Genomic DNA, 22402 nt, shown 5'->3' with positions numbered 1-22402 from the left:
GGTTTCCTGAAGGGACTCAGTATACAACTGGTGCCTATAATATGTGTTGGGAAGCTGCAGGGTGCAGCATGAACGTGAAGGGTGGCAGGCAAACCAACACAGGCTCATGAGCTGCCTGGCTCTGTGGTTCCCACAACCTGCAGGGACCAGAAGTTAGTCAAAGAGTGAAGCCAGCCGGATGTAGACAACAGGGAGCGGTGGGGACTGTGGCAAATGGGATCCTGTGCCCTTCAGGCAGCCTCCCTTCCTTTCAGTGAGTCTCATGCAAATGTGAGCCCAGTGCTGTCAGTTGTCCTGACTGCAGCCAAAGTCAGAATGAGGTTTGTCACATGAAATCACCCGGAAGCCAGAACAGACCATTCCCACAGCCACCAGGGAGGGAGAACAGCAGTTGACACGGCTCAGGGCTAGAATCCCTGGGCTCTAGCCCATACACAGGCCCAGCAGAGGGTGAGGAGAAACTCTGGGATCATTCCAGAAACCGCAGGACGGCAGACTCCCCAAGGGCAAGTCGGAAATCATCATGATCTAGACTGACATTTGGTGTCGGGGCATTTATTTCATGTCCCTTTTGTACAGGTCCTGGGGCCAGGTGTGGGGGCAGGAGACCAGGCAGGGGGAGGCAGCAATAAATAACATGGACAGACAGAGCTCCCCTCCAGACAGCTGAGGTTAAAGGAGGATGGAGGGGAGCTGTAATGTGGGGGTGGGGTGCTGGCAGGGAGGGGACAGCTGGGAAGGAGAGGGAGGCCAGGCCCCAGGACCTCACTGGCACCTGCCCCACCCCTTCCTGACCCAGCCCCCACAGCTTTCAAGAGGAAGGGAGCCCACAGCCAGTGGGGGCCAGTGAGGGTCCTGAGGGTGAGTGGCCACCCGGGCTGCCCCAGCTTCCTCACTTGACGCGGATTTCAGCATACTCGGCCAGCTCCTCCGTCAGGGTGTAGCTGTCCTTGGTGGGTCGTTTTCCCCGGGTCCGAGTGGGAATAACTCAGGTCCAGCTCTGGGGGCTCCCCGCGGAGGCCCAGCAGCCTCCTCTCAGATCCTAGGCGTCTCTCGCTCTGTGGAGGTAACAACCCCTCAGCAGCGTCCTCTCCCGCTTTTTCCTTTGCATCCATAAATGATGCACAAGTGATGGAGTATCTGTATCTCCATGGTCCCCAAGTTCAGCCCCACAGCCCTGAATAAACCTCCTCTCTCGAGGACCACCAGCCCCACAGCCAACTCGTGCCCCTCCTGGGGCCTTTGCTAGTGCACATGCCCCTGGCACCACAACCTTCTCTTTGCTAAGTTTGAAATGGGTCTATAAATTCCGCTCCTCCAGCAAACCCTCTTCAACAGGGACTTCGGGGCCACACAGTGCCACCGAGAACACCTCTCCAGATGAAATCTACTAGGTCAGATCCCACCTTTCCAGAAGTCTGCCAATGCCTGGGTCGGTAAGTCCTCCCCCGTTTGGATTGGGCGTGGTCTCCCTCCTCCATCTGGGAGGCCCTGTGGGTGTGACTTCACCTTCCCACAATGCTCTGCCCCTGCTCCCCCACCCCACAGGCATCTGGACACACGGGGGACAGCAGCCACAGACAGAAGGGAGCAGCGATGGCACAGGATAGACAAGGCTGCTTGGCAGGGCCAGACTTAACCAGCGACCAACTTGGACACCTGACGAGGACCACACACAGGCAAGCTGACCACGAGGCCCGTGGAGGGCCCAGAGGGAGGCACACTGAGGCCCCGGAACCTACCTTCGGGGGCTCTCAGGGACATTCCAGGGTAGAGACCTCTCTGGACTATTGGAGAAGGAAAGGCAGTCATAGACCCAGGCAGGGAGGGCGAGGGCTGCCCTGGGCCCGTCCCTCGTGGTCCCCCCTCAGCCTCAGCCTGGCACCTCCTTCCCCACCTCCCAGCCAACCCAGCCCTCCAGACTGCTTCCTCTCCCCCTCTGCCCCTTGGCCTCGCAGGCCCTGCTCAGGCCCTCAGTGTCCCTGACGTCCAGGTCCCCTGGCTAGCCTAGAGCCACGGGGCTCTGGCCCTCACCTCGTACTTCTCCGGTGCCCCAGAAATGCGGAAGTCGCTGCTGTACAAGACGGGAGGGTTGTCTCCCGCCGAGAAGCTGGGGCTCTCTGTCACGTTCTTTCTGCAGGGCAGGACACGTCAGCCCTAGTGGCACTCCCAGATCTCCCTCTCCCTGAGCTCTCTGCACCCACATCTACCTTAGGACTTTGGCTCAAGGGACCCCAGAGGGGCTGCCACCCCTCTCTCTCTGTTAACAGAGCAAATATCCTCCTGGGAATGGCTGGTGACATTGTATTCACCGCTGTCCACCTTTCCCGGCCTTGGGGCTCCTTCCCTGGCTGAGGATGCTGGGGAAAGTTCCCCTAGGCAGCAGGCTGAAGCATGCAGCTGGGCGGACAGGTCATGTACAATCCACGTCAAGTGCTCAGCCAGGTACTGGCCCCACCAACGGTGGCAGGAACCTACGCGCTCTCTCCAGAGCAGAATCTGCCCTCCCCACACATGCAGGGCTGCCCTCCCTTGCCCACCCCTGGCTTCCCACTGCACCTCTCCCTGGAGCCTCCCTCCCCAACCCCCCCCAGCCTCCCTACCTCCCCTGGAGCCTCTCCATCCCCCCCCCCCGGAACCTTCCCTCCCAGCCTCCCCATCATCCCCTGGAGCCTCCCCACTCCCCCAGTCTCCCCATCCCCCCTGGAGCCTCCCCATCCCCCCATGGAGCCTCCCCATCCCCCCTGGAGCCTCCACATCCCGCATAGCCGGGCACTCACTTCCTGCGTGTCTGGGTAATGTAGCAGACGATAGCAATTAGAATGGCAAAGGCCACCACAGCTCCCACGGGCCCAATCTTGGCCCACATCAGTCGGTCTGAGGACAGAGAAGACCCAGGTGCCCTCAGGGTTGCTGGTGGTAATGAGGACACTTGGGGTCTCCAACGACAGGCTGGGATAGTCCACATGTTCACAGACGGCACATCCTTGCACTGACCGGCCCACGTGGAGGCTCCCTTTAGAAACTGCTGGAGGGTGCAGGAACGGGCTCGTGAAGAGCAGGCACACTCGGGGCAGCTGCCCCTCAGTAGCTGTAAAAGGGGATCTTGTGCTACTTTATCAGTCTGCACGGCTGACCACGTCCAAGCGGCCTTGGTGGGGGGGACCTGGGTCCAAGTGGGGACCCTCTCCTTCCTGAGGCTCCCACCCCCAGGCCGCACCACTCACGGGCTCCCTGGAAGGGCAGCTCCAGGCTCTTGGTGCCGTAGAGGTTCCTGGCTGTGCAGATGACCCGGGGCGGGGCCTGGGCCTGTCCCCGCAGTGTGAGGATGCTGGTGAGCAGGAGGCCACTGCGCTCTGAGTACACAAATTCCCGCTCAGTCTCGTTCACGGTCACGTTGCGTGATGGCAGCTCAAAGGCCACAGACGGCTCAGGATTGGATTTGACCACGCACAGGCACTGCACTGTGTCACGGGCTGCAGCACAGTGTGACTCCAGGAGAATCATGGGGGCAACTGCAGGGTCAAGACCAAGACAGAGTGGGCTGGGGCCCACCCAGGGCTGGCCTCTGGGGACTCCATGGCAGAGGGCAAGGCCACGGTGCCAAGGGTGGGGGTGGTAGCTGTGTGTGGGATCCCCAGCTCCCCCTACTTCTTTTCTCTCTTGACCAGGAAACACAGAGCATCTTGACCACTCTGTGACCCAGCCAGCTGCAGGTTTTCCCTGCAGAGCTGAACCTAAGCCAGGGCCTTGAACATTCCCAGGCACTGATAAAGAGGTTTAGGTTGTTCCCCAAAACACTGAAAAACAATTCAGCCCGGCCCTGAGCCGAATTCTTTCCACCCATTAACACCACATTCCGACACCCTCATGACAGACATCCCTAGGAAGAATGTCCCCTTCTCTAGCTGTCCGTGTCAAGGACACGGCAACCCCCATCTGTGTGAGAGTTTCCCCAATAAATGCTTCAGAACTTCTTTCTTTAGAATCCCAACTGGCCCCACCTGGAGGGTTCAAGATGTTCTCCTGCCTCTACTTTTGGGGCAACTCCAGCCTCAAAATGAGCCAGATCAGAACACTATGTCACAGGGATGAACGGCACTGCCCCCGCTTGGACCATCTCTAACTTCATTCACCTCCTGAAACGTAAATCAGAGCACTCCCTGCTCAAAACCCTCCTCTGGCTGCTCCCTGGATCGCGTAAAATAAAACCTCAATTCCAGTCAGGCGCACACCTTGTAATCCCAGTGGTTCGGGAGGCTGAGGCAGGAGGATCACAAATTAAAAGCCAGCCTCAGCAACTCAGTAAGACCCTGTCTCTAAATCAAATGCAAAATAGGGCTGGGGATGTGGCTCAGTGGCCGAGTGCCCCTGAGTTCAATCCCCAGTACCAAAAAAAAAAAAAAAAAAATAGTCCTCAATTCTTTGGTCTACAAAACTCCAGGGACCTGGCCACTCTCCCTCTCCTCTAGCCCTGGCTCCTTCCTTTCACCTTGGTCCCTTCCCTTGCAGTCACAGTGGCCCGCTTGCAGTTTCTCAGACCCATGGAGCTCCTTCCCCACCCCCAGGTCTGTGTGTTCCTCCTTCCACGGGAACACTCCCCTCGGATATCTCCCTAGGAAGGAGGCAGTTCCTAATCTGACCCCCCATGGAAACGGCACCTCTTGGGCTCCACTCATTGCTCACGCTCTGCCTTTCTCGGGTGCTCTCCCAGGCCATTATCCCCACCTGGGTTATATACTGATCGTGGTTGGCCTCTCATTTCCAAGACTGGATCTTGATGCATCTCCCCAGACACTTAGAAGGGAAGAGCGATTGGATTCTCCCAGCCCCAGCATCCTGCCAACAGATCCAGTCTGATGCCTTCTTCCTAGCCTCCAGCCTCTGTCTCCCCTTTCAGTCCACCCCACAGATGCTCCCTACCTGCTTCCTCCCCCAGAATCCCCTTGAGTCCTGGCTTCTCCCCCTCATTGGCCACTAGCACCAAACACCAAATCCATCCAAGGTCATTTTGTTGAGCTTTTCTTTGCTACCATTTGATTACAAATATTGTACTAGAATTTTTTCTTTCACTTTTCAAAATATGAAATTATAATGGAACACTAAATGCTGCTTTTTAAACCATGTTATTTATCTCTCTTGGAGAATTGGTAAACCCTCCTCTGACTACTCTGGACTGAACGCTGGTCCTGTTACTTTTGACCCCAATCCACTTATATGCAGGCAAAGACCCTTGGTCCACTGACCCCACCAATTTTCAATTTCCAGCAAAAAAAAAAAAAGAACGAGCCAGTAACAGTGGTGGGCCAGGAAGTCACACAGCAGATATCTCACACCAGGAACAATTCCAATAGGAATCTCAATGCAGTCATCTCTAAGTCTACAAATGAAATACGAAAGGCTCCAAATGCTGTTTAGACAAACATGCATTTATGCTTGTTGTGCTACTGACCAAAACAGCTTAGAGAGAATTAATAACAACAAATCTAAAATGACAGAGGTCAAACCCTTCCAAAACCCTCCACTCAATCCAGCACAGCTGGCACTCCTGTGGTGAAGCGTCCACCCTGGACTGTGGGGGACACTGGCCAACACCTTAGTTCAGGGCATGTGCTCAGTAACTCAACAGCTTTGCAGGTAACCTGGCGGACCTCGGAAACCCTGACGTGATGGGCGATAAACCTGAAAGGGTACATGAAACCTGAAAGGGTTGGCATGACTTTGCTTGAGTCTCAGCTCTGCCATCTACTGGCTAAGTGATGCCACCTCTGGGCCTCCCGGAGGGAGTTCTCTGTACACACAGGGGTTGTGGTCCTTAACCTGCAAGGGACTCTGGGACTCCGCAGACAGGTGCATGAGTGCATTGTAAATACTTAGAGTCCTACCCAAATACTTTGGTTAGGTAGATGGCAGCGTCCTAGCAGAGACAGCACATGAGCACTGTCTCCACTGCAGGAATCCGTGACAAATATCCAAGCTGGTGGCCCAAGAAAAGGTGGTTGAGCAAACAGATTGATCACCAACATAGAGAGTGCACGGGATGCTCAACACGATTCCCATAGTCCTCTAAGCCTTGTTTGTGGTGAGGGGCTGTGGATCACGCCTTTTTCACAGAGGATGAGAGACTCAGCAAAGCTGAGGCCACTTGCCCAGGATCATGCAACAAAAAAGGGAGGAGGGGCTGGGATTCGGCCCCAGGTCTGCTCAACTTTGTCAGGTACTGGACTCCAGTAAAACTTCAGTTTCCTTCTCTCCATGCACGTGGTTGTGATAACAAAGTAAATCCACAGGGCACCGTGCTCAGACTAGTCCCCTGCATGTTGCAAGCACTCAGTAAGGGTGACTGCCTCCTGCATGCCCTATGGGGACACTGACTGCATGGATAGAGGGGACCTGGGGCAAGCAGTTGACAGAGGCCTTGGTGAAGAAGACAGATGGGGCCACTGCAGCCCTGCCCCCTGCCTCCAGTAGGTTGATGGTCTCGTGTTCCAGATTTGATCATCTGCTTTCAAAACAAGACTCAGTGAGTCCTCCTGTATCAAGGGCTGTGGGGGAGGAGAAGCAGCCAAAGATCTAAGAACAGAGGCCAGTGGACAGGACTCTACGAGAATCCAGGCAATGACACAGATCTGCTTTGCCCACTGACTGCAAGGACCCAGCAAGATAGTACCTGCCAAGAACTGGATGTCTGACCCAGGGTAGGCCCTTAAGGAGTGTGTCCTGCCCTGCTCTTATGATCCAGGAGGGGCGTGTCTGTTCTGGGACTTCCATCAGATTCTAGAGGGTTCTCTGACTCTTAAACCTAAGAGCTACTAATTTGAAGTAGCATGGGGGGAAAGGTGTTGCGGAAGAAGGGACACTGGGTTCAGGATGGCACAGGTGGAGAAAGCAGAGCACCATACAGCCACCTGCCATGATCCCGAGGAAGTTAGAGGGGCAGATTGGGAGGGATAGTGCCCAGGATTATAGTCAGGGGAGGAGCTGCTGGCTAAGTCCTAACCACACACGGTGGCTTTCCAGGATTGATCCTATCCACTATGTCCTGATTGTGGCCACAAACAGAATCCTGAGCACAGACTGTGTAGCAGACACCACTGAATGTTTTACAGGTTGAACTCACTGGCCAACTCATGTGGAGGGGGCCGTTAGCGATGGAGTCACTGAAGCCCAAAATGAAGCGTGGAGACTGTGCCAGAGGCCAAGCAAAGCTGAGGAGGAAGCAGGGAAACGGAAACACAGAAGTGGCATTCCAGAGGAAAGGGAGCAGAAACTGGCTTGGGTGCTGCAACCTGCGGTGATGGGGGGGGGGTGCGCAGAGCGAAGAGAAGGTCAGGAGAGACCCTCATTTGCAGTGGAATGATGCATTCCATTTCCAAGACAGTAGCTTTTTGTGAGCATCCAACTCATCTCTCAGCTGTACTGTATCTGTTAATAAGCTTGGTGTCTTCTTAATCCTGCCCCCACCTCCCACAGAGCTGTTCAGCCCTTAGCACACGACAACTTCTCCATCAATGGATTCTGATGTAAGAAACAGCGTGAGGTGCACTCTGAACGGTACAGAAGAGTAGAACCAGATCACCTGGGTTTGAATCTCAAATCCTGCCATTTGCTGGCTGAGTGACCTTGGGCAAGTGGCATAACATCTCCAGGCCTCAGTTTCCTTCTCTGTAAACTCAGGACAGTAATAGAACTTCCCTCATGAGATGAAATGAGTGGTCCTGGTGCAGCATTTACGGCAGAACCTAGTGCATAGCAATGATCCACAGAGTTGCTGTTCAGTTAAGGTAGGGGGCAGTGGCCCAGGACCCTGCAATCTCCTTGGTCGTAATTCCACCTGGCTTGTGGTGAGATTTAAAAAATGTTTTGTATGGATTCAGCTGCCCTGACATCCCCCTCCTCGTCTGCTGGAGTGGACAGGCAAAGCTTCCCCTGGCTGGAACGTGTGTGCCCCTCTCAGTCACCCAGGTGTGCCCCACTGAACCAGCAGTCACTAGTGTAGGGAGTGGGAGTGGAAGTGTGTTGGGGAGGTACTCACATTCCACAGACAGGTTGAAGGCTGTGGCTCGCTGGCCATACTGGTTCTCAGCCACACACCAGTACTCCCCGTCATCCTCGGGTGTGACGGCCGGCAGCTCCAGCTGCAGCTGGCTCTCATAGATGACCGTGGCCAGGATCTGCTTCTCCTTGAAGATGGTGAGAATAGGGTCCGGGTTGCTCTGTGTGGAGCACAGGATGGACACTGTCTCCCCCTCCACAGCCACCACTGTCCCATTCACGGTTGGCTTCCAGGGTGCATCTGGGGGACAGGACAGGGGACTGATGGTCAAAAGCCAGGCCGTGCTGCTGCCCCTACCAGCCATTGTGCACCCATGGCACCGTAAAGCTATCACAAGCATTCGGGATGGCACCCCAGTCCTGGCTGTCTTGTTTATAGAAACAGCTATAACCAGGGTGCTTATCTTTAGATCCTGGTGCTACCTACCCCTTCCCACCTCTGCGTGTTCCCAGTACTTGCTTTTTTTCATCTGAAAAATGGGCTTAATAATAAATCCAACTTCATAGGGGTGAGCATCCCGCAGTCACTGAGAGTCTGCTGAGTAGCAGGCACTGCACTAGCTTTAATAAAGTCCATGTCAGGAGACGCTATATAAGTAAACTATATTTGCAAAATGGGGGAAGTGTGGGGAAAAACAAAGGGTAGGGAGGGGAAATTAGGGTAGTCATGGTTTAAAATAGGATGGCTAGAGAAGGCTTGGGGAGACTAGGAGGAGGTGGGCAGGGGATCGGGGGGAGAGCATGCGGGTAAAACTCAGGAAGTGCTGAGTAAACATTGGCTGTGGTTGTCATTATTATCCCCAGCCCTGGGCACTTTGCCTCAATAAATATTTGTGAATGAATGAATGAATGAATGGCCTCTGCCTGGTTCCCTGCTAAGAATCCCGTTCTGACGGCTCCCCCAACCTGGTCCCATAGTACACAGGTGTGGCCAATGGAGCTGGGTTCCCATTAGAACTACAACCCGGTTCATTTTAAAACACAGATTCCTGGGCTGGGGTGTCCATCAGTGGCAGAGTGAATGCTTTCCATCCCCAGCAACACACACACATACAGAGGCCCAGATCTGCTCTCGTCAGCCAGGGGCTGCCCCTAGGAAACCATTTAAAAGGGCTTTCCTAGGTGACAGGGACAGAATAGGTGTCTGACCTTGTCCTTGGGATAAAAATGGTGCAGAACAGAACAGGAACACGCCAGATCCTCCCCTCCATGTTCATGGCAGGTCCCGGGCATCTTGAGGAACCCTTTCCCCCTTATCTGACCCTGCTGAGGTGCGTGGGTGCGCGGGGTGCACAGGGCCAGGACTCACACATGACACTGAGCTCCACGGTGCGGTTGTCCTGGCCATAGGCGTTCTCTGCCAGGCAGGCATAGACGCCATCCTCCCCCGGGGTCACCTCCTCCAGCTCCAGGTACAAGCTCTCAGCTACCGCCTCCCGGAGCACCGTTCCGTCACGCATCCAGGTCAACAGCGGCAGGGGGTTGCTGTCAGCCCCACAGACCAGGCTGACATGGGAGCCCTCGATGGCCTCCACCGATGAGTTCATCTCCACAATCACCGGGGGGTCTGAAACAGCACTGCAGGTCAGCGGGCAGGCCGTGCCGCAGCTCCGCCCCGCCGTGACCCCGCCCCCCGCCCGCACCCAGGCTCACACTTGACATCCAGGCTGGCATAGCCCTCGAACTGCAGGGTGGTGTTGGGGAAGGCGGCCTGGCAGCCCAGCCTGTGGCCGTTGGCCTCCCTGGTGGGCACGAAGTGTAGCAGCGACACCAGTACCCAGGTGCCCTCGTCCTCTCGCAGACGACCCAGCACGGTCGGCTCCCCCAGTCCCTCGTGGCCCAGCCAGCTTATTTCGGGGCGCAGCTCAGGGCAGTTGTCCGGCACCATGCAGCTGACCTCCACTTCCTTGCCTGCCACCACTTCTGGGGGGACCACGATGTTGGGGGTGTCTAGGTGAAGCGAAAAGAAGGAGGGTCCAAGAGACAGCGTTGGGCTACAGGGCACCCCCACCTTGTCCAACTGCATTCCTGGTGCCTTGACCCCCTGGATATCAAAATCTCCACGACCTTCCCTCCTCCTGGTCACCCCAAAGCCCTCCACAGATCCAATCAGGGTGCAATAATAATGAAGCAACAACAAAATGATCTGAATACTTGCCGTGGGTGCTTCACTCGCCCTGTCCCTCCAGTCACGCGGAAAAACTGATGCTACTATTTCGCTTATTTTGCAAAGGAGGAAACTGAGGTCGGAGCTAGTACAGGGTAAAACTGGGCTTCAAACCCTGCCACCCAGCTTTCAGCATCAGGGCTGTTGACACCACAAAATATTCTCTAAGAAACCTTGCTCCTCCCCCATGCTTGCTTTACTTTACCTGCCCACCTGTGTAGGTGAGCTGTGTGTGTGTGGGGGGGGTGGTTTGTGTGTGCGGCACGTGTGTCTGTGGGATGTGCACTGTGTGGTGTGTGTGTGTGTGTGTGTGTTTGCAGTCTCTTTCTACGCCAGGGCTATAATTCCCATATAGACCTCGTGCTACTGGGGAATCTGATCTTAGATCCCTAAGCAGTAAGGCCGCCTGTAATTCAGGTAGTGGTACTACCTGCAATTAGGCAGCGGGCCCATTCTGATTGCCACTTCTGGAGTTCACTGCATTTTATTTGGCCTACAGGATTTTTTTTTTTTTTTTAATTTCATGGTGCTGGAGATGGAACCCAGGGCCTCATACAAGCTAGGCAATAACTCTACCACTGAGCTACACCCCCAGTCCAGGATTTTTTAAAAAATGTATCTAACTCAGCAGCCAATATTTAAGAATTAGGAGATTACACTGAAAAATACACAATTTGGTTTCTCTTGAAAATTCACAATGCCTGACAGCAATGCCCTGCCTTCCGTTAGCCAGAGCTGGGTGCCAGGTGCCAGGCACCGCTGGGGGCACTTGACCACTGTTCACTCATTGGCTGCAAGTGCTGTTCTTATCTCCATTTTACAGAAGTGGAACCCAATCCCAGGGAAGTTACATGATGTGCCCAAGGCCATCCAGCTAAAGCAGGGATCCAGAGAGACTTTGCTCCTGACCCCTGGGCCTCACTTCCAGATGTTTCTGGAAGAGTAAGAGCATCCATTTCCTCTGAGGGCAGTCAGTCTGTGTAGGGTCCTGCTGTGATCATTTCGGTCATGTGTGGTTTGCACACCTGGCCAAATGGATTTCTCCTTCAGCTGCCTTCAGACTTCCTGGGAGGATGCTGGGGAGGACTGACCGCCACACCCTCGCCCACCCCAGCACTGTCTCCAACCCCCTGGTGCCTGTGCGACCTCGGGGAGACTCACTGATGATGTCCAGGACGCTGTGCTCTGAGAAGGTGTACTGGTTGTAGCCCCCCAGGTCCCCGCGGAAGTAGTACTTGCCACCCAGCTCGGGGCTGAGGGTGCTGAGGAGGAGGGTGCAGTTGCGCAAGCCCAGGTCTCCCAGGAGGCGACTGCGGCCCTGGAAGCTCTCATGGACGACTTGGGTGCGGGACTTGAAGACCACTGGCGGGTAGTTCTTGGGGTAGGGGCTGTTGAAGTACCAGACGCCGTGCACGACGGCCGGCCGAAGCTCATCCGGGAAGTCGAAGCGGCAGGGGATGGAGACGCAGGTGCCCTCGAAGGCGGAGATGGACGAGGGCATCCAGGCACTCCAGTGACCCCCTCGAGAGGCTGCGGGCAAGCAGGACAGCTGAGGCTGAGGGAGACTTCCTACCCGATGACCCCCGCCAGCTCCCGTCAGCTGCCATTGGCCGGGGGGTCCTGACACCAGGGTGCAGGGTCCCCGGCATCCTCTCCCCCCAGCCATTACCTGAAATCATAATCCAAAACAGGGGCAGTGCCGTGAGGAATATCATTTTGTGCAGCAAGTGAGCGAGCCAGAGCTGGAGAGGGAGAGGAGCAGGTTAGAGGCCAGGGGAGTGAAAGGCGGAGCTTCTTGAACGGCCTCAGGAAGGAGCCTGTGCTGCTGCTGATGTTATTTATAATTACAAATACTTATATAACGCTGGTCATGTTCCAGGCCTGTGCCTTGCTCTGCTGTATTAACGCCTCTGATCTCTTTGAAGTAAGTAAAATTATTATCCTCATTTTATAGCTGAGATCCAGAGAGGTTAAGTAACTTGCCTAAGGCCACTCAGCAGATCCGTGGTCTTAGCCACCAAGTCTCCTGTCTCTGTGTGGTAGCGATAGGCTGATAATGATCTTCAGTACCCTTACATGCCTGGGGATCTCCAAGGACAGTGCTGAGGCTGGACTGGCAATGGAGAAGTGGGAAGTGAGAGGAACCAGGAGGAAGGGGAAGTGGGTACCCACCCCTTACCTCGGTCTCCCTGAGTTGGGAATATCTTCTGGTTCCACTGGAAGCTGCCAGTCACCAACCTGGAACAGAGTCACACAGGTGCCAGGGGGTGGGGGCCCACGCTCCCACTGTCCCCTTCTGTCAGTACCTCCTGCGGGTTGGGCCCGTCCTGTGTCTGCCACGTGGCCCCTTCTGCCCATGGACGCTCGGGACTCACCCACACTCAGTCGCCAAGCCACACCTCCCCCCAAACTGAGGACGTGGGAGAACTCTAGGGAGGGAACGGGAGCGGCGGTATCAGGCTGGGGGACAGGAGGACGTGGTGAGTGGGGTGAAGGAGCAGATGTCCCACCGCCGAGGCCTGGGGGTGGCAGGCAGGGACCCAGCCCATCAATGACCGGGTTTCACAACATCAGCATTCCCAACATGCCGCGTGAATTCCTGCCGCCCTCTCCCACTCCGCGGCCGGCCCTGTCCCCACCCTCAACAGAGGCCAGTGCCCAGTACAAAAGAGCCCTGTTCCCTCGGGGTGCGGGCTCCTCATCCTGGGGGTTCCTGGGGTAGGTGGGGAGTGAGAGAGGAGTCACTCTCCTGACTGGGCTCTGAGTGGGGCCGGGAAGGTCCAGGGGTCAGCGAGGCCCTGGCACACGGCTGCTCTGTGGGTCGCCTCAGGGTTGGAGCCAGGACTTCCAAGTGGCTGCTTTCCCAGCCTTTGCTGCCCTCTTCCCACGGACACAGACTCATGCACGGACACAGGCAAGTGCTGGTAAGAAATGTGACGGCCAGCAGGAGCAGGCTCACACAGTAGACTCCTGAGGACACGGGCACCATGACCCCCGTGTCCACAGTGATGTGCCGCAGTCACGCCACGCCACCTCAGAGGCTCCCCACGCTGCCCTCCCTCCTGTGCCCCACACACCTGGACAGGCCTGGGCATGGAATCCAGGCACGCGCACGTGGCCTGCTCACAAGACACAAGGCACAAGGACCTGCCCACGCACACTTCAGGTGTAACTATGGGTGGGCCCGCCCAGACTCACGCCCATGGCAGATTCGGTCCTTGCACCTGTGACTGGAAGGTGCAGGAGATGAACTCGGGTGAGAACCAGCCACGTCCTGGGCAGACAGGTGGGACAAACATGAAGACCATAGTCTCAAGGGACACAAACACAGGTCTTAGGTGGGGAACCAAACCATCTTAGCTGTGACAGTGGCTTATGGATCTTTAAAGGCCCACGATACGCTAACATGTAGATAGCATATCTGTAGTGTTGAATTTTCAAAGGTGGGATAGATAGGAAAAAAGTCATGCAAAAAATATTTTTAGTGGGATATAATAAAAAAAAAAGGCAGAGAAACACTGCTGTAGACGGGTACCCCATACACACACACACACACACACACACACACACGCACCTGCTGTGCAGCCAGATGCTAGAATTTGCTCTTTCACAGCCTACTCCCCCTGAACCCCAGCTTACAGCGTGCAGGTATCTGATCACTCGGGCATCCCTCTGTCCTTTGCCATCCCCAGACCACTGCCACCTCATTTGTCCCAAACTTGAGAGCCCCAGGGGAACTGCTGCTGCAGAACTTCCAGCTATGGGGGGTGCTGAGGAGGGTCCCTTGCACTTTCTTCCTGTGGTCTCAGCTCAAAGCCCCACCGCTGTCCCCACTAGGGACCCAGCACATTCCCAGAGCAGTCTCAAGCAACCACCTGCCCCTGCCTATGTTAGTGGGCGTCCGCGGTGACCCTCCGTCACCCGGAGTACCTCACCTTGCACATGCTCTGGTGCGCTCGTCCTCGCCACCTCCCCAGGGGTGCGCTGGCCCGCCCCGTGCCCTGGCCCTCGCCGCGGTACTCACTTGGAAGCTCTGCTTCTGCGCCCTCTGCTCCGCTGGCCCGGCTCACAGTCCCCTGGCTTCCCAGGGTCTAGGCCCCCACTTGCCAGCCTCTCCCCTCCCCCCTGGGTGCCAGGGGCCGCCTGCCTCCAGGGCCCAGCTCCTCCCTGCCCCCGGGGGAGGGGGGCACAAAGGGGCCCTTGTCACTATGAGCCGGGACTGGGCGGCCTGACGCCTGGGTTCTACTAGCTCCTTCCTGAAGGGGGTGGGGGGCTGCCTCACTCCTTCCCCCCTCCTTCATCACTCTTCACCCCAATTCTGAGTCCCTGGTGGGGGGCTGTCTAATCTCTCTGGAAGTCCCAAGCTGTGGGACAGAAGGCATTCCTCAGGGAACTGGAGGCTACCTTAGGTGTGACCCTGGTACTGTGAGGCCAGCAGAAGCCATTGTGGGCAAGAGGAGGAGGAGACAGGTCCTTCCCACCCTCAGCTTCAGTGTCACCTCTGCCTTGTCCTCGAGTCACTTCCCCTCAGTCCTCCTGCTCTATTTTCTTCTTGGCTTTTCTTGCTGGGCAAAATGACCTTAGGTGTCCCCTGCCTCCTCTGTGAGGACACGCCCTCTTTACATTATTCTGAGTCTGTCCCTTCTCGTCAATAAACGTGCAGTGGGTGACTGGACACGTTCCTCAAATATCCTGTGACTCCTTGGGACTCCAGGCCTTGGCGCTTGTTGCTCCTCCTTCCTGGAAAGCTGTTGCCATCTCGCCCCACGCCCCACTCCGCCCCTGGCCACAGCCTGCTCATCCTCAGCACTCGGTGCTGGGCGTGGACACCACTTCCTCCGGGGCCTTCCTTACCTGACCCTCCGTTTAAACGCAGTCCTCTCCTTCCACAGGACTCGGTGCACTTGGGACTTGCACTCTGAGCGTGCGGCCCGGTCCTCTGCTTCCCAGCCCAGCCTGGAGTTCCGAGCACAGGATGTCAGTGGCGATTAGTCTGTCTTTTGCACCCTCGTGTCTTTAGAACAGTGCGTGGCACAAGGAGGATTGTGTATGAAGACCCTCTGGTGCAAGTTCCACAGCGCGGCCACCTCGACCCCTCCACTGTGTGCCTGGGTGGTGACCTTTACGAGGTGGGCGGGCGTGCAGGAAGGAGGTGGTATGAGTAAGAGCAGCGGTGGTTTGATACACGCAGGTCAGCTGCACTGTGGTGGCCAGAGCTGTGGGGAGGTAGGGGGAGGGTCCTCTCTCCCAAGGGAGAACCGGGGATGGGCGAGAGGGGTGGGGAAATCCCTCAGACCCGGAGCAGAGCAGAGCGGGGACTCAGGGAAGCTGGAGGGGGAGGGGACTCCCACCCCCACCTCAGGCTTCATGATGTCAGACTCTGCCCGTGCCTTTCCCAGTCTGGGACAATGGCCCATTGAAAGTGGGGTGGGGCTTGAACGCCTGGGTCCTGGAGAAGAGACGGCCCCGTGCCGGGCTTTGGGGGAAGACGCAGAAATACTGGGGTACTCGTATGTCACAGCCATCCATCAACACCAGCCCCTCTGGGGTTGTGTACCTGTGCAGTTGGGGACCATGTGTTCTCTCTGGGCAGGAAATGAAGGCTGCTTCTGGGGGAAGGACACACAGGCCCAGGTATCACACAAAGATCCTGCTACCTATTGTCAAGATCTGCCATTGCCCTCAGCAACGCAGGAGTGAAGCAGGTGGCATGAGAGTGAGAGACAGGCTGGGCGGGGGGCCGTGGAACCAGAGAGTTGGTGGCCTGTCCAAAGAGGACAGTTGCCAGGCAGATCCAACTGCTAGATCAGCTGATGTTTTGAGAGAAAGTAGGTGTATTCGTTTTCTAAGGCTGCTGTAACAAAATACCACAAACTGGTTAAAAAAGATTTTAAAAAGAGTCTATTGTCTCACAGTTTTGGAAACTTGAATTCCCAAATCAAGATGTTGGCCTGGATGGTTCCTTTCGAGGGTTACAAGGGCAAGGTCTGTTCCAGACCCTCTCTCCTTGGTTTGTGATGGCTGTCTTCAGGTTCACATGGCGTTCAACCCATATCTGTCCAAATTTTCCCTTTTTACCAGGACACTGGTCCAGTCTCATTAGATCAGGATCCGCCGTAATGATCTCATTCTAACTTGATCACTTCAGTCAAGACTACCTTCCACTGGGGTCACAGTCTAAGGTGTCAAGGGTTTAAGATTTCAACATATGGATTTGGGGGACTCAGTCCAACCAAATTAAAAAAAAATTATAAGGGTATAATTGTTTTAAATGCTCTAATTTGTGGTTATTTGCCCTATTTTATCTCAAATGGCATACGCAGATTCAGGAAAACTCATCCCCAGGTAGAGGGTACCTCTTAGTCACTGCCTTCCCTCAGTGCTCTCTGGAGTGGAGACTGGGGCTTGGTCCAACCCCGGGCTGGCAGCTTCCCATCAAAGGTCCTCAGGTTGTGTGCCCAGCATTCACCTGTTGAATGAGGAACTCCAGGGAAATCTGCATTTTATCAGGCCCTGGAGACTCCCGCTGACGCACACTGAAGTTGGGATGCTTCTGCTTCGCATCTTCTCGCATCTGTAGGACCACCAGGAGAACCACAAGGGAAAATGAGAGAAGAGCAGGGAGCTCTATGGCAGGCCGGTCTGGGTATGAGGGGGCGGTGTTATGTAGTGTAATTTGCAAAATCAGGTTTTCTCCCTCCCAGGTGTTTATCAAGGAGGTAGGAGAGACCTCCACTCTCCCCTGTCAACACTGATGCTTTACATTTAGGAGGCCTGAGACTTGATCAGGCTCAGTAAGCTCAACCATTAGGTAAGCCAGAGTTGCAGAGGGGTGAAGATGCTGGCAGCAGGCTCGGAGGAGACGGAGTTCACCGCAGGCTCCTCCCCCTGCCCCTCAGGCTCCTCCCCCTGCCCTTTAGGCTCCATTCAGGAAGCCTCTGGGTATTTGGGTCCTTGTCTTTGACATAAGACAAGAGACACTCCCTGACAGGGGTTCTGAAGTCAAACAGGATTTTTTTTATTGAGTTGAGCAAATCAGGAAACTGGGCAATATGGCGATCGGAAGGGCCCAAGTTCCCCAAGGACAAGTTGTTGGAGGATATGGGATCTTGGACTATCCAGGACAGGGGGTTGTAATTTGCCATTTCCACTCTCCTAGGGTATAGCCTGGACATTAGTGGGAGGGGAGGGATGAGGGGAGGCCATGGGGAGGAACTTATTGGATGCTCCCATTTTCTGAGGGGAGATTTTAGCATTATAATGAGGGTGGGTAGGACCCCTGATATCTTTGTTCAGGAAGGGTGCTGCTTTCCACTGTGTACTGCACTGCCTGTGCTCTTTATTCTGGTTTCAACGCGATCAGGGGTTGTGGTTTTAGTGTCTTGTTGGGCCTGTGTCTGTTGGGTTAAACTAACCTGAAAAGTGAGTGAAGCAGAAAAGACGAGAAACAGATGTGAGGACCTATGGGGTCCTCCATCCCTTCATCTTCTCCCAGTCCAGCTACTCATGGCTTCTAAGGCAGAAGTCAAAAAAGTTGGTGGTATACAGGGCTGCTCTAGCTCCCAGTTGGGTTCAGTTTGGCTTACGGAGTGCTGGGGTTTTTGTTTTGTTTTGTTTTCATTTTTTTTTTTAACCACTCTTTTCATCAGTTAATCAGTTGTCAATATTTTAAAAATCAGGACATATGTAAAAAAATAAGAATTTCATCTTCTCTGGATTAAATCTGCGCTCACTGTTTGGCCTGCCTTTGGGCATGGTTGCCATCTGTTGAAGGTTCCTTGAAGTTGGCCCCAAGCCTCCTTCCTTCCCATCCATACCCTTCCTTCCTATCAAATGGCCAATGCACTTTATCATCCTGCAAGAGCTGTTGTGATCTTATGAGCTAGGAAGATGAGGAAATGCGTCCTGAATCTCTTTTGACCAAAATTAGGCCAATAAGAAGGAAACTGATACAGGGAACTTAGTTACTGTGAAGGTGAACAGCCGTCCTGTGAGCTTCATGTGAAAAGCGGGTCATATTGAGAGCCTACAAGCTCAGATGCTCGCGTGAAGCGAATCCAACATTCCTCACTCACTCACGGTACCTCTGATCTCTGAGAGTCAGTGATTCTCAAATGTTTTGGTATTAGGATCCTTTTACTCTCCTAAAAAGTTTTAAGAATCTCAAAGAGATTTTGTGTATGTTTGTGTATGTGGAAGTTGTAGTTGCTTAATGTAATAGAAATTGTAGCTGAGAAATTTTGGAGCACGAGGTAAACAAGCACATGAACGATGAGCTATATCAGCAACGACCCAGCGTGTCACGGAGCCTGGCGAAAACGCCACTGTACACTTTTGAGAGTGAAAATGGCAACATCTTAGTAGTTTCCAGTTTGCGGAGTCCTGAAAGGAGTCCCTGGACCTTACTGGGAGAAGTCTTATTAGGCATTAGAGCTTATCACCCTGTTTTAGGAAGACTCCAAAGAGTTGGGCACCGTGGTACACACCAATAACCCCAGCTGCTCAGGAGGCTGAGGCAGGAGGTTCCCAAATTCAAAGATAGCCTGGCAACTTAGAGGAACCCTGTCTCAAAATAAAAATAGAACAATAAAATAAAAATCAAAAGGGCTGGGGATGTAGTTTAGTGGTAGAGCGCTCCTGAGTTCAATTCCCAGTATTTCAAACAGCCGGTGCACCCCAAGATTCTGAGGAGAGGCAACTTCATTTAACTTTCCATTCCTTGCTGTTTCAACATGAATTCCAGGTCTTTTGAAGTGGGGAAAGAAGAGAGAGAACAGAAAACAAATGTGCTTCACCAAGCTTTCGGGCAAGTTCCAGTAACACACCAATCTAACACCGGCCCTTGCACGAGCTGGGACAAGCCTTTGACCTAAGTCTTTGGTGGGGAGAAAGGACAACAGACACTCTGGTTTGAAAAACAAAAGAACCAGACATTTTATTCCAAGACCATGATTAGAGGGCAACAGGAATAAATAAGGGAGGGAGTGGGGCCTGGGGGTTCAGGGCAGGAAGACTCTACGTCTTGCAGCAGATTCCACACTGGGAATTTTTACAGCATTTGCAGCAGAAAACACAGATGGGGAAGTGGGTGTCTCGCCTCCTCAGCCTTTGGCTCCCGGGCTGTGGGAAGGAAGGGATAGTGAGTGGGCATGTCTTGGGCCTGGGCTGCGTGAGGGGACCCGGGAGGGAGTCTCCGTCGCTCTTACCGTCCAGTCGGCTTTGGCCACAGCTGTGTACTGGGGTTGGCGCTCGGCAAGCTGTCCTGCCTGTGAAAGAGAAGGGGTCTTGAGGATGCAGAGGTCCAACAGCAATCTTGGACTTGCTCCCACCTACCTGTTCCTCCCCAGGTGCTTGGTGACCTCATCACTCAGCTGGACTCCTAGGAGGGATCTTCCCTTTCTCTGCCTCCTGGGCAGTCTGCCTTCCTAAAACATCCCAGGTATGTCACCTTCTCTCTCTGCAGTCACTCCTCTTTTTGGGGCATCACCCTCCCTTGACCGGATGCCAGCACTGGCCAGGTCTCGCTGCATCGTGCCCCTTACGGTCCAGTGACTTTCCGTCAGACTCTTTGCCAGTCAGGCTGTGGTTTTCCTCATTTAAGAAGCCTACAGCCCTTTCCAGGCACTCAGACGATGAATCAACGCTTGTGGTCGCCCAGGAGGCTGGGCACAACCTGTGTCCTGCCCGTCCGACCTTCCCTCCCAGCACCGTCTTCTGGTACAATTCCCTGATCTTCAGGTGTTCCACGCTGGCCTCAGCGTTTGCTCCTGCCTCACCTGTCACCCTCCAAGGCACAGGCCAACTAGAATCTTCCCACAGAACACTCTTGCTTGACTACGGAAGCCTGGCCTCCTCCTCTAGTTCCCCTGCCCCATGGTCACACTCCCACTAGCTTCTATATCATTCATGAATTGTATTTATTAAACACAATTATTTATTTGTTTTAATTGTTCATTAACTAATGCTCTGATTAGGGCATCGTCTCTCCGCCTTACTCATTGCTCTGTCCCACTGTATATCATAAGACTCGACAGAGTAGGCCCTCGATGACACTTGTCATTAGGTCCTGTCCCCAGTCCTTGTCACTCAGGACTCCATCCCAGTCCTTTCAGCAACTGCCAGTCCCCCTGAGTTGTCCCGAGCTTTGCTTAGTGCTAGGGGGTCTCCAGGGGCCTTCCCAGCCCCCTCCCAGGGGTTGACCCTCCAATCCCAGTCACACCGCTAGGCCCCAGGCCTCAGGGGCTCTTACCTGTTGCTGGAGGCTGGAGGCTGTGGTCAGGCTGGTGAGGAAGAGGAGCAGGAGGCAGGCAGCCCGGATCTGAGTGCTCAGTGCCATTGTGCCGTCTGCGTGACCTGCTGTTGTGTCTAGGACTTGCTGTGGTGACTGGGGCTCCTTTACAGTGGCTTTTATGGGGCCTGCTGGAGGCGGTGGTCTGAGCCCCCACCCCTTTGCCCTAACTCATTTCCAAGAAGGTGGTGGCGCCGAAAAGGCGGGAGAGATAAGCGGGAACAGAGTGACAGGGAACAGGGTTGTGTCACCCTCAGCCAGCAGAGGTGTGTCCAGGGGGTGGGGCAGACGGGGACACAGACACATGCCTCTAGCCAGCCACCCGGAGTACCTTTTTCCCCAATATGATGTCACCCTGTTGATCTCAGGGAAAAAAAAAAAATTCCCCTTTTTGCCCCAAGAATCGATCAGGTTTGTGAATAGAACCCACGACTTTATCTCCCAGGACCATCTTCTGGTGTCAAACTCCCAGGTGATCCTCCAGTGTCCCCCTTGGTCCCGGGTTTGTGAATGGAAGCAGAGTGCCCCCAGCTCCTGGTCCTCGCCCCTCCCTGGCATCCCCACTCACGTGTGGCTATGGTACCCTGTGCCCCTCAGAAGGGCCCAGCATGGTTTGCGGGGAGAGCACCCCACTCCCAGGGTTCTCTTCACACATGCGGGCTCTGGGAGGGACACTGGTCAGCCAGAGCCCCCAACACGCCCTGTGCTGCTTCCCAAGGGTCAGCACCTTCAGAAGCAGGCCTCGGCACTGAAAAATGTCCGAGTGAACTTTTGAGCATCAAAGATGGCGGTAACGATAACAGCTGGCATCCGCCGGCTGCATCTTCTGTGCCAGCGTTTGTGTCAATTCCCTTGTGTCAGCCAGCGCCACCTGTCCTCGTAGCCCCAGACTTCCCCCACCTGGGCTCTGCTCAGTGCTTAGGGGTTTTGGTTGCCTTCTCAGCCACTGACCCCAAGGACCTGGCATCCATGACTCCAGGCCCCAAACCCAGCAGGGCACAGCAGCGCACTGGACCTGGCTCAGCAGGCCCGCACCCTCCTCACCCCAGCTCTGCACTTTAGGGTCTCACGTCAGCACACCGCAATCAGCAAGGTTTTATTTTGTATTGCTTTTGAGCTTGTTCCCCAGGATGTTTCTGGGTGGGGATGAACCAGGGCCGTGTGGTGCCTTCGTTCCCATCCACTACCTGGGCCGCCTCGCAGTGCGTGTGGCTCAGGAGACCCTCCCACCTCAATTCTGGAGAAGGCAGTTGGCCACTGTGACTTGAAACCACAGAAGTGGACGGATGCCGGGGAGTGAGGGCTGCTCCCTGCCACAGCCCCTCACTCTGCTAGGTGGCTCCTCTGGCCACACTCAGAGATGGCTTCACAAGGGGATGACCAGGAAAAGGGGATGGGCTGTCAGGGGACAGACAGTTGGGAGGCCCTTGGAGCTCAGTGTGGGGATGCGGCAGGCCTGATCTTGGGAGCGCATGAGCATCAGGTGCTGCAGGAGGGCCGAGGACAGTGGCATGTGCACCCCGAGACAACAGCATCCCCCGCCCTACCAGCATCGCTGTCTCAGCTCAGGCCAGGTTTCATCACCACCCAGGGGCAGGGGTCACGGCACAGGCGCCAGAGCCACAGTGCGAGGCGACAGGCTGACGGGCCAAGCCTGGCTTCCTGGCCACCTGCCCTCCCTGGGGGTGGGGGGCTCAAGGCCAGGCCCCATCATTGGCTGGTGCAGAGGGGAGGCCTTCAGCCCAGAAGGGCAGGGCCAGGAACAGGGCCTGTTTTCAGGAATCGCTGACACAAGGGACCCCAGCCTCTCCTCCAGCATGGAGCATGTCCTTGACCCCAGCCCCCCAACCCCACATCCATGCCTGAGTCTCCAACCCACAGACTGGGTGCCA

At 55.2% G+C, this 22402-nt stretch overlaps 2 protein-coding genes across 4 annotated transcripts; both read right to left on the bottom strand.

The window, feature by feature from the left end:
* Mag (myelin associated glycoprotein) lies at positions 1 to 14339 on the bottom strand. 3 transcript variants are annotated; one of them, XM_047527494.1, is made up of 12 exons: positions 14247 to 14339; positions 12402 to 12460; positions 11892 to 11964; positions 11384 to 11752; positions 9709 to 10005; positions 9365 to 9622; positions 8036 to 8296; positions 3228 to 3515; positions 2781 to 2877; positions 2035 to 2134; positions 1743 to 1787; positions 921 to 1058 (listed from the first exon to the last, which is right to left on the bottom strand). In XM_047527494.1, exons 3-11 carry the CDS (start codon positions 11935 to 11937, stop codon positions 1755 to 1757), a joined length of 1749 nt encoding a protein of 582 aa, XP_047383450.1. In that variant the 5' UTR covers positions 11938 to 11964; positions 12402 to 12460; positions 14247 to 14339; the 3' UTR covers positions 921 to 1058; positions 1743 to 1754. The 3 variants fall into 3 exon arrangements, with proteins under 3 accessions (XP_047383449.1, XP_047383451.1, XP_047383450.1); XM_047527493.1 differs by lacking the exon at positions 1743 to 1787 and having other exon boundaries at positions 1 to 1058; positions 14247 to 14338; XM_047527495.1 differs by lacking the exons at positions 1743 to 1787; positions 2035 to 2134 and having other exon boundaries at positions 906 to 1058.
* Positions 14340 to 19131: 4792 nt separating this feature from the next.
* Positions 19132 to 20628, bottom strand: Hamp (hepcidin antimicrobial peptide). Its single transcript, XM_047527690.1, has 3 exons — positions 20472 to 20628; positions 19429 to 19488; positions 19132 to 19342 (listed from the first exon to the last, which is right to left on the bottom strand). The coding sequence occupies exons 1-3, from the start codon at positions 20556 to 20558 to the stop codon at positions 19238 to 19240; spliced, it is 252 nt and encodes an 83-aa protein (XP_047383646.1). The 5' UTR covers positions 20559 to 20628; the 3' UTR covers positions 19132 to 19237.
* Between the last annotated feature and the right edge of the window lie 1774 nt (positions 20629 to 22402).

The sequence above is a fragment of the Sciurus carolinensis genome, chromosome 16 (assembly GCF_902686445.1).
Source record: "Sciurus carolinensis chromosome 16, mSciCar1.2, whole genome shotgun sequence".
NCBI classification, from domain to species: Eukaryota; Metazoa; Chordata; class Mammalia; order Rodentia; family Sciuridae; genus Sciurus; species Sciurus carolinensis.
Note: the sequence above shows the minus strand (reverse complement) of the source record. Positions and strands in the feature narration are given on the sequence as shown.